Raw genomic sequence first — 12,155 nt, forward strand, 5'->3', positions numbered from 1 at the left:
GATTCTGTGTGTATACTTGGTTGATGCTTTTTAACAACCACCACCCAATAGATATTTCTTCTATAATTCCGTTTTGTCATGTAGCATTATTTGTATCACAAACTTCTAGCTGTTTTCTGTGTGACCATGACATTATGTAAATACCTATACTATGCAAAACACCACCATGAAGGAAGAGCTAACCTGGATTCCAAAATAACCATCCAGTGAACTAAAGGTCCTTTGTGCTAGCTTCTGAGAAAGCAGAGCTTCTTAGGTCCTTAACTCTGATTATGTAACTCCACACATCTGTGACGTAGTGTTGTGTTGCAGAATTGTGCTAAGCTGTGTTACACACATGGATCCATGGATCTGAATCTTGCTGTAGGATCCCCACAGAGCACTGAACTGCTCTGCTAATCCTGTCCTGAAAGGAAAGATCTGCCTTTTCTCTGTTTAAAACAAATGGAAACAGATTTTTTTGGAATTTCTTTCCTCCGACTCCGGATTTACTCTGTCGTTCGAAAATGGTTGAAAGGAGTGGGTATTTTGAATAGAGTTATATTAAAATGACATTTTAACTAGAAAATTCAAAATTGACTTCAACCTGATATTAAAATATCCCATAGTCTTTGTGTATCATTTTCAGTAATATATTCTTGTCTCTTACTTGAATGTGTTGCGGGAAGAAAGCTTAACTGACCACAATCAATTTATGCTAATACTGACGTGATGCTTTTATCTATCAACCTTCAGTAGAAGATTAACCTTTTTTTATCTAGTCTCTTTAATGCAGAATCATGTTACAGTTTCACTGTGGTACCTTGTCTGGTCATATTGGAAACCACTTACTTAAAGGACTAACATCCATTTGCCAGCTCAAAAAGCTGGAACTGGAAGAATCCCACATTCATTCCAGCCTTTACCACTGTGTGACCTTGATGAGCTCAATTGCTATTCCAAGCCTTAATTTCTTCATTTGCAAAGTTAATACAGCCCTGCTTTTGCATTGTATTTACGTCAGATATATCACCATTTCCTTTGATATCGTTAGAATCCCCAAGACTATGAATGATCTGAAAGAGGACGTGCTAAGCAATTGTTCCATGTTTTATTTCAGACTCTCAAAGGATTGGAGGAGGCAGTGGCTACTGGGCTATTGTGGTTCTTTTTGTTATCTGTCTAGTCGCCGTTGGGGCTTTCATCCTCTACAAGTTCAAAAGGCAAGTATATCTTAATCATTTACTGTCATATTTTGAGATCTAGACTTACCCAAAGATCAGCCAAACAGAGTTTGTTGTTTGGAAGGGTGGTTGAAGAATGGTAAGAAGTCCACTGCTTTGAAAATCACTTTTTTTTTTCCTGAAAAAAACTAGAAATCCAGATGCTGCACTGGTGTTTGGTTTTCCTTGCTGTGTTCCAAGATAAATGGCAGCAATATAGCAGCAATATGGGAACTATGGAGAGTTAGTTCAGCTTGTTTAAATAGTACTGTCAAAAAAGATGATGCTATTCCTGACAAATTCCTACCTCATTACTCTTAGCAGTTATGAATAAACTAAAGTTATCAGGACAATGAGCGCATCTGCAGTGCAGTTTTATCTAAAGGTACAACCCTGAGGAGTTTCTCTTTGCACATGTTACATTTTAAATGTTGGGACGATGCCACACAGATGAAGTGATGGAAATAGATTAGCATTAATTTGACACTGTGGTGCGCTGAGGGTAGAAATAATTTTGAAGTTGTCTTTATGTGAGACATTTCTTCAAAAGTGACAATAGCTACCTTGCCAGCCTTTGGCAGTCTGGTAGACCTTTAGTCCTCTATTGGTTTTAATAATAGCTACTTGGATGATGTACGATTTAAAGAATTTCGTTCTTTTTTCATGGGTTTGTGTTACCATTGGATATCTTCTTAGCATTTTCATATCTTTGGGGCATTGAGTAGCTATTGGGTTTGATAAAACTGGAAACAAGCCTCCTTTATTATCAAATCTTTATTCAGTAAGGCCTTCTATTGTTTCAAGATGCATTTTTATTTGTAATAAACATAAGTTTATAGAAGTGGATGTGACACTGAGTTTGCGATAACAATAAGAGTAAATAGCATGTATTTAAGAGTTTGTATAGGTGAGAGTTTTTAAATGAACAGAGAAAAACCTTTGCCAAGCATCTCTTCATTTTCTCACTGCAGGACCCAAGTTGCTTAGAGCCTATGGTGACTGATTGCTTTAAAGGACAAAGCACATAATGCAGTATCAGATTGTTTGTAACTAAATAAAAATCCATTTCCCTATTTTACGTGCCTGCAGGAAGAAAAAGCATAAAAATGGTTGATGTGATGTAATTATATTATTTCAGTAGCAATACATGGAGGATTTGTTGCTTGTAGTATGGGATCATAAAACTTGCTTGTGATGTGTTTTGAAAGCAGTATGACTTATATCTTTTATTAGCTCTTAAATGAGAGCAATTAAATAACAGACACAATTACTGCATGGCAAAAGAAGTATAAAATATGCAGGAAAGGAACTAAAAAGAAGTATTTTCCCAGAGTCCTTTCTAAAATGCCCAATGAGCCATTTCTTTATAAATAGAGCTTTTATTAAGAAGGAAACTACAGTACCATTTGCAAATTCTGAGCCTTAATATCTCATGCATTTCCATATATAATTTGTGAAAATCATTTGCATTTAAATTCTGTGGGGGTTGAATTTGGGTGCAAGTGAGGAGAAGTATGAGATGTGTTCAGCTGTTTCTCTGTAGCTTGCAAGTAGCTCCTGCCATTGATGAATGACAGTGCAGTAATATTTGGTTTTGGTCTGTACCATATCTCTTTCTGAGATATTCGGCACAATGATTTTTAATTATTCCCCCTAAGCTTTTTCAAGATGAATTTTGTTTTTTTCCTAGTTGCATCTTTTTTTTACACAATTTGGTTTTCAAACAATATTGAGAGCCTAACTGGTGTTCAATTAGAAAAGTCACTTTTTCCCCATGTGGTCCCCACGAACTCCTCTCCCACAAATGTCTAATCCTTTAAAAAAATATTTCCTGTGTTTATAAGGACTTATATTAAATTACTGTATCCCCATGGAGTATTTACTTAGAAGTGCAATCCCTTTAACATTGGAAAAGAGTGTGTAACTTTACAAACTGGCCCATGGGACTGAGGTTATGAAACTGAAAGGTCTTTTATTAGTTTTAAGCCAACCTGTAATGTACGAAGGCTTGTCAATGCTATATGCCTATATATTAAGAATTAATTTTCTGAAAGAATGCTATATTTAACAAAAATTGTTTAAGTTTATGTGGTAATTTCATTGAAATAACACTTTCTGGGCCCTCAGACAACACATGAAATTATAAATACTAATTATTTCTACATAGGGATTACAAAAATATATAATGTGTTGAAGCGTTAATACTGTCTATAATTTTTATGTATGATTCACAGAATTGAGGCAGAGGTGTAACAGATTTGGTGGCGCTTTCCTTTCAGTTACCTAAATGATAGTCAGATGCTCCTTTCAGAAAAGTGCTAAAATTCCCTTTTTTCCCCTAGAATCAGAGAAAGGTTTATGAATCTTAATTTTATCATTACACTATTTGGGTCTACAGATCTTGCAGTTTACTTTGGGGCATAGGAAACCTGCTATAGAAAAGCATGCTGTCTAGAAAAGACTGCACAAACATGGCTTGGATTACTCTCTCTCTTTGCCAGCCCAAAGGACATTTCTTTAATTAATGTTAAATTCGGTACTTGAAAAGATTTGCCCAGTACATGAAAAATAAATTTTAACTTTTTTACGATGATAGTTGCTAAAAACTACTTGTAGGAGGTGGACTCGATGATCCTTATGGATCCCTTCCAATTCACAGTATTCTATGATTCCAGTCCGATCCTGCTAGTGAACAAAGTTTGTTTCAGACATTCTGGGGGAAAATATTCAGTATGGCAGTAAGGAGAGAAAGATGCTAAAACTTGCTGTGGCTGTGACACAAAGCAGCAAGGATGAATACTGGATAAGTCAAGAACAATTTGTCTTTGCTTTGCTCTTACTTTCTGAGTATGGAAATCACCAGTCTGATGCCTCGAGGAAACAATATGTTACAACACTCAGTAGTATGCTTCAGCTTTTAAACCAACCAGGTAAAATGGACTGCAGCTGCTGCTTCTGACCAGAACAGTATGAAACAGCTGGAAAATATTTTAGAGAAATCAGTTTTTTTTAACAGATCTGAGACCTGCATATATTGTTTTCTTTACAAATCCCATCTTTGCTAAATTTGGTTCGGTAAAAGAAGATATCATCCATTCCTTTAAAACAATGTTTATATTTTCTATGGGTTTCATGTCGTCATCCAGAAAGGATTTTTTCATTCTTTTCTTCCACACTGGGGGGCCCTGGGCAATGATATAGAGAAAGCAAATAGCACTGTCTGAACTAAGCAAAGTGGAAGAAAGGAAAATTGTATTTTAGCCACATCAAAGTCGCCGTATAATCATTATGTTACTAGTGGAAGATGTGAAATCATTTTTATATTATTTTCTACTTCTATATAAAAACAATATATTGGATTAACCAATCCAGAGCAGACAGGTGATTTTTCTGCTTAGGAATTTTACTTGGTTCACAGTAACAAATTCTATTCTCTAAATGTGTGTGATAATATTCATCTTTTAATTTGTGTGCAAACTACCACCTGTGCCCTAAAACTGAATGCTGTGTTGTCATAAATCTCTCTGAGTCTACTTCAATTAAATTTACATCATTTTATGTGTAATTCTTTTTTATTCCTGGACTGTCTAGTGCCACTTTTGGTAAATGAACCCCCTCTTGGGTCATTTCTACAATGTGGAGCAGAACTGTTATCTTTCTGCCTCATTGACTATCTATCTCATTTTCAGCCTCCAAAGAAAAGCTATCTTTTTTTCCCCCACCTTTCTTATACTACTTTTATGTTCCATGAGAGCAAGTTTAGTCCCAGTCCATGCCACTTAGTTTTATATACATACATATATATATATAAAGGCACTAATTTAATGGTCTGTAATATTTCATAAAAACTTCCTCAGAAATCAAAATAATAGCATGTATAAAAGATTTCCAAAATGAAAGAGGCGAGTAAGTCAGGAGTGCCTTAAAGCACAAAGAAGTCATACATCTGAACATTAATCCAAACATAGTAAAGCCTGCACCACAATAAAATATTCAGTTTAATGGATTATTATTGTTATTAGTTTTATTTAAATTCCAAGAGGATGAGCCATTATTCTGTATATTTTGCCATGTGAATATGTTCCTACTTCTTAAACTAAACAGAATCTTAATCAAGCCTTTCAAAAACGAGTGAAGCCACATAAAGGCCAATGAGTATTGGTTCCACAAGGTGGGAATTGAAAGGCAAATAAACTAGAGAGTTTAAATGAGTAGGAATCAATATCTCATCCCCCTCCTGCTGTTTCATACTGCTTAACAGTTTTAAGTGAAAGTAGTTTCTGGTATGAACTGGTTAGAATCTGTGAATGCAGAAAGCCAATTGCTTTCTTAAATATCTTCTAAAAGTTATGTGACCTGAAGGGGTCAGTCAAAGCCATGTGCTGGGATGTTCATTAGTAGTTCTGTAGAGAATTAAGTTACCCATTCATATTTTTATGGTCCTCAAAGCAGGCATGAATATTTCTTCTTCCTCATGATTGAAATAAAATGCTACAGAGAAAACAAAAGGAGCTAAAAATGTAAACCATGGAGTGCTATGTAGCAGAGATCGTCTCCAGTGATGGATGCAAAGCACATGCATTTTGCAGCTGAGGGGTAACCCCCCAAATAAACTATTGCATAATCTTACTCTCTTCCTTATAAATGTGCTTTCAATTTTCATATTGCTGATAGTAATCTCTTGGGTCAAATTTCATGTCTTGTCATGTTTTCACTGTAATCTTTTATGTGGACCCAAGCATTTCAGCTCTGCCTACTTGGACTCAACACAAATTGCTTCCTTAAGAAGAGCAAAGCACATCAGGGTACACACATTTTTTTTCTGTATGATCAGGGGTAGCAGCTTCCTTCCTACAAATTAGACCAATGTAGAGCAACTGGAAAATTGCCAGAATCAGACCTATCTTTTGCAAAGATTCAGCATCCACATCTTGTTTCATCTCACAGTGTGGTTGTCCCATGTAAACAGAACATCTGGCACATGATAAAATGCCTCTTAAGGAGACGTGTACTATCATTTTCTTGAGTCTGGTTGATCTTTTTCCTTGTAAAACTTTGACCAATATGAAACACGTAGAGATCTCTATCATGAATAAAAGGTCAAATGCCTATGTATGCCTTCACAGGACCTGTTATGTTCCTTTTCCTCCCATCCATACTCCTTGTTAGAATCTAAGATACTACACTGAGTACCTGAACTTTATACCTTCCATGAAGGATCTGTACTTAGCAGCACTGGGCTCATGAGTTTTAGGTGAGTGAGAAATACCGGCTTATGCCTTTTCTCCTTTTTTTCATAACCCATAAAGAAATGCTCTTAACAATGATAAGTTTGATGGTTACTTGTGAACTAGTGAGGTTTCTTCATTCAAGTACATTTAATAGTGTGGACTGGGATGATATACAACTTGAAGCCTCAGGATTTACATCAAAGGATGCACACCGCTGACCTGGTTTCAGGCACATCCTACAGCCTTGGAAAATCCAGGTCAGATTAGCAGCTGTCCTCACTGTAAAGGTCTGGTGTGCCATATGGGTTTGAGATAGATAACATTTTCATTATGTCAAAAATATCTTGATAATGCCGTTGATGTGTCTGAAATCTGTCAGAAATACAGCTTTGAGAAGATCCCCCAATTCTTGTAGAAACGTATGTCTAATTCTGCAGATGTGCTGCAAAGACATTCTTTTGAGTTTTGTTTCCCATAGGAATTTGGTAGTGGACTGAAAGGAGAGCAGTTTGACAGATTGGATGCAGGTCTGATTGAGCTGAATATTGTTTTCCACATGACTAGTTTCATTAGCAGACACATAATAAACTGTCTGAAGTTACTGGCCCTAGAGAAAAAAAAATCACAATGAATTACCTAATGTATTTGGTTTTGTAATGAGGTGTGTCCTTCTTTCTTTTACCATGGCTTTTTTACTGCAATTAATGGGAGGACAGTGATGCAGGGGTTGGCTTTGTTAGTGTTAGAGAAGCCTTCAGATTTGCTCAAGTAGTCATACCAGCTCAACATTGTGCTATCAAACACTTTATCCATCCCTGTCATTTGCATTTGGTTGTAGCTGTACTTTATTTTATTCCATGCTCACTGAGATACAGAAGAGTAAAACCAATTAGATTTCTTTCTTTGTGCTGCTTATAAATGTGATAAAATATCTAAATTATATATATGAAGGCTGCTCTGAAGGTAATGCCTCTTATTTTTTTATGTTGCCTGACAACATCGGAGGTGAATGTTGGTGGTATGGCAGTAGAAGCTGAACCTTCCCAGCAATATTCCATTACATTTGGTTGCCGTGTGACAGATGGCAACAGAGGAGCAGCCTGATAAAATGGCATCTGACATGGAAGTGTGAATGAAGTAAAGGTGTGCCAGTGAATTTCTCCATGTGGAAAAAATGGCACCCATTGTCATTCATTGATGCTTGCTGAACACTTATATTGACCAAGCATTGGATGTGAGCACAGTGAGGCAGTGAGTGGTGCATTTCAGCAGCGGTGACAGGAGCAGTGAGTCACTTCTGCTGGTGCAGATTTTTACAAGCATAGTATGCAGGCTCTTTCTTGTCCATCTTGTTCGTAGCTATGTTGAAAAAGAGTATTTGATAGCTGAGAATTTGCTCTATCAAATAGTGTTGTGTTCTTTATAGCTGTTGTAATTTCCATGGAAGTAAATGGGAGGTATGTATATGTATATATATGTATATATATATGTATATGTGTGTACGTGTATATATATGTATACATGTGTGTGTATACACATAGCAATACAGATGAGTATGTGTACATATATAGATACAGATATAGAAGGTGCAATTCATCTCTTGGGTAGTTCAAATCAAAGGGAGGATGTCCCTTTCACTCACGTTTCAATTTAGCAATTTCTCTTTATTTGTGTTGCATTGAAAGTTTATTATCAAAACAAGTTGCTGCAGGAACTTTTATCTCAAACTAAAATAGTGCCAATTGGTATAGAACCTTTCTTCTGGAACAACATTTAAACCCATCATCTCCGAATGCCAAAGCATTGAAACACATGTATTTTTCCTGATATCATACTGCTGCCAGAATATTGAGCAGAAGGTGGTCATTTTTAGAGAAAGACCTAAAAATCATTGTCAGTCTTTCTGTCTTTCCACTGTAGCTAAAGGAGCACTGCAGAAACTCCAGCTTAACCTCAGCAGTTCAACCGCATATTCCATTTTTTTTCTTACTGTCTGCCCATTGTAATGATTTGTGTTTGAGCACGGACTTAGCCATGATCTGCTATTGTGCTGATTGAGCTGTCAAGCTGCTGTTTGCTGTGTGGAAACAGAGCTCACAGCCTGCATCTCCCTGATGAGAAGTATCTGCTTGGTGAACAGGAAAGGATGCCCTCATGTGCCCAGGCTGATTTCAGATAGCACAGCTACAACAGAGGCCATGGCTCTCTGGAAATGTTCAAACTATAAATTTTGATGCAAAATTTAGAAGCTCCTGGTTGATTTTTGAAAATCCTCTTTGATTTTACAAATTCTCACGTAAGTTAATCTAGTTAAGAACTCTTTACTAATACTTCAAAGCTTCCCAGGTTCAGCTATGGTGCTAATTGTCCATTGAAACTGATAAAGCCTTTTCATAACATACTTTTTGTTTTTCTAGATACAATTCAAAGTGACTGAATTAAACGCTGTCTTCCATAGAGAGTTTGGTTTAATCCATCATTTCCCAGTACTGCTTCAGTGCTGCCTGCTTATCTCTACCCAGCATCCCCTTCAAGGAGGAAACAGTGTCTTCTTACCTTGCCATACTTACACTGGTTTAGCTCCTTACTCCATACCCATTGCTCCTGAACTCTGATGTGTCACCCGCTGCTCCCTTTTCATTCACTATCTCCTGGATTTCTCCTGCTTCTTTCCCCTCAACCCTAGTACAGTATGGGAGTGCCACTGAACACTAACCTTCAGTGTCAGCCCACCTTGACTGGCGAGATGGGCTTGACTTATTGTGATTCAGCTTAAACATCTGTTAAGATGTCTGGAACCAGGAATGAATGGCTGTTGCGTCTTTTTATTGTTTTACTTTCTAAAAATAGTCTTTCTGTGTTTTTAGTATTTTTTAATCATTATTTTTGTTTATTTTCTATCAATCTTAGTAAGAAAAATAGATGCTTAAGATGCTCTGAGCATCATTGTAAGGCAGTTAAATAAAACTGTGGCTGAAAAAAAGTAGTTGATAACTTTAGGATGTGAACATAAAATTAAGAAAGAGTGTAACTGGTCCTATTGTGTGATTCTAGTACAACTTCATGCTGCTGCAGGTCTTCTCTGTTGCCAGCATGTGTGTGGCATGAAGTACTTCCATCACAAGACTTTTTCTCCTTGTCCTACTTAGGAAACTACCTGGCAGGAATGTCTATGCCCAGATGCACAATGAAAAAGAGCAAGAGATGACAAGCCCTGTTAATCACAGTGAGGACACCCAGAACATCATCCAGGGTGAGGAGTTTATTGATGATGATCTGGACTCTCAAACGCTAGGTAACGCAAGAGGTAACTTCATTTTTAGTTCATACATTTTTGTAACTCACTCATTTTTACTTGATGTTCATTTTCATTTTAGGGTTGTTTTTTTTTTTATTTTTTTCCTCATCATCATTTTCTGCTCAGATTTGGGAAAAGGCAAGTAGTTTACCACTAACTAAGTAGTATCTCAATTATCTTCATTTTGCTTGCTTGTAATACAGATTAATGTATGAGTGGGCATGCTATACAGAAACACAAGTATAGAGGCAGTAGAGTTTAATGTTAGGAGACTTACTCAGGCAATTTTAGGGAGAAACTGTATTTGCTAAAACAGGATATAATTGGTAGCATTTGAATTAGCTCAAGAATCCCCTGAATTGGTGGAAAATCCACTGTATGCCAGTAGAATTTGTAGAGTCAATTTTTCAATTATTTCAGATGGATTGTATCTAGATCCATTGCTATATTTGCCATTATATTCCAGTGGCATTTAAAATTTTCATTATTAAAAACATTAAATTTATTCCTGTATTAAAAATATTATGAGCCTTCCTATTTTAGCTGTTAATTTACTAGTATTCATGGGGTGGTCATAAAGAACCTTTAAGAGAAACTTTGTGTGAAACTCTGAGCAAATGATTTCAGTGTCAGGTAGAAGTGTATATCCTGGCTCCCTGTGGTTATTTTTAATGTAGCATAGAGTACTGATCTGTTAAGTTCATTTCCTGTAGAATATACTATTGTGTTCAGGTCACAGTTTGAAAAGTGTAGGACAATGGAAAAAGCTCTCCAGTTCCATTCATACAAGTCTTGTGAAAATAGTTAACCCAAAGTCTCTGGGATTTGTGACAGTCCTTCCAAGGTGTAACAGGCAACTGTAATGTTTTCATGAACCCCCAGAAGGGCATCTGTATTAACTTTGCCAAAGGTACCCTGAGGTAAGACAGAATCATGGGAGAAGAGAGATGTGGGTTTCATCTTTACTTTCTGTTGTAGATATCTTCATTTTCATTTGCTGAACCTTGTGCTACTTCAAGGTTCTTGGAGAAGTTTTTTTAGAGAACAATGGAAGAGTCCATCCTCCTGCTTTGTTGTCTTTGTGTATTTCTCTGTTTGACAAATAGTGTGTATGTCTATCGCTGTTTTCATTCAGATTTTGTAATACCTTGTTTGCACTCCTGACTCTATTGGAATTAGTTCCAAAAATGACCTTGGAAAAACAAAGTCTCTGTTAAAATTGTTTGATCAAGTTATCTCCAGGGTCTTTAGAGGAGAAGGCTGAATGCTAACGAAGTCCATGCAGACATGCCTGTTAAAGTGGAGCATTCAAACACCTCTAGTAATGTGCAAAAATATAACTTTTAATGGTAGAAAATCCCTCTTGGCCTATTTATAGAAGGCAGCTGGTGATGCTGGGATAAAGAAAAGCTACCCTCATTTGTGACACATTTGGAAATAATCTCTACTTGCTTATTGCTGGCCACAGAAGCCTGATCCTGCACTCCTTACACAGAGACAAAAATGTCATGTATCTGGGCAGAGTATTGTTACGATTAAAGGGTGCAAGATCACGATGTTTTGATATGAAACTTAAGACAGTTAGCAAATGCAGCTCTCAAGGTGATTTGTGCTTCTGCCAGGTTGTCAGTACCAGAAGCATTTCCAGCAGAGCGTAAAAAGTTTTCTGATCCTAATCATCTCTGTTCATCAGCTACTGTACAGCTTTTTAGACACAAGACTTTATTTAAGACATAAAACTATATTTCAGGTTACTATACCGTTTTGTTACTTGTAACACATTCTACTAGGTCTGGTATCACTCATTACTGCCAAGAAAATATTCCTGTTCTGCTATCTGGGTAGGGTACAAAACATGTTATAATCCCTGCTTTATATAAAATTCTGTTTTACAACATTATTTGCAGAAGGTTCCTATGCTGTGGAGATCCCTTCTAATTCTGGTGATCTTTCTCCCTCTCTGCTGGGAGAGGTCTGTCACAGCCTCTGCTCCATGCACAGCAGGGTTTTGCAGGCCTAGCTTTCTGTTTGTTCTCTCTTCTCATAACTTTTGACTTTCTGCAGTACAGTATTTCCAGACTCACCCATCCACTTTTTTTGTTTTCTATATATTTTATGTTGCCTACTTTATCGCAACCCCCACCTTGGGACTCCTCAACACCATTACCTTGCAGTGACTCCTTCTGGGAGAAGTGGCAACTTGAACAGCTACAGAGTTCCCCTATTGCTGATGCCGGTCAGTGTCCAGTCCCAGGTCAGTGGCATGTTGAATGGACGCCTCAGGTGCCATTCTCCTCCCTCACCTGCACCCCTCGAGACAACTACACCTTTTTAAGCAGCAAAGGCAACCAACTTATGCTGTCACTGGGATAGAAACCCTAGGGATCCACCACAAATTCACCACCATGAGCAAAAGCTTTAAGT

The 12,155-nt window shown here is 37.1% G+C and overlaps 1 protein-coding gene across 1 annotated transcript in view; it reads left to right on the forward strand.

Moving 5' to 3' along the window:
• SORCS2 (sortilin related VPS10 domain containing receptor 2) overlaps window positions 1–12,155 on the forward strand; it is a 550,592-nt gene that overhangs the window by 528,170 nt on the left and 10,267 nt on the right. Inside the window, exons 25-27 of the mRNA XM_021395917.1 lie at window positions 1,100–1,202; window positions 9,583–9,740; window positions 11,906–11,985. Coding sequence (XP_021251592.1) covers window positions 1,100–1,202; window positions 9,583–9,740; window positions 11,906–11,985 — 341 coding nt within the window. The remainder of the gene's footprint in view (window positions 1–1,099; window positions 1,203–9,582; window positions 9,741–11,905; window positions 11,986–12,155) is intronic.

The sequence above is a fragment of the Numida meleagris genome, chromosome 4 (assembly GCF_002078875.1).
Source record: "Numida meleagris isolate 19003 breed g44 Domestic line chromosome 4, NumMel1.0, whole genome shotgun sequence".
Taxonomy (NCBI): Eukaryota; Metazoa; Chordata; class Aves; order Galliformes; family Numididae; genus Numida; species Numida meleagris.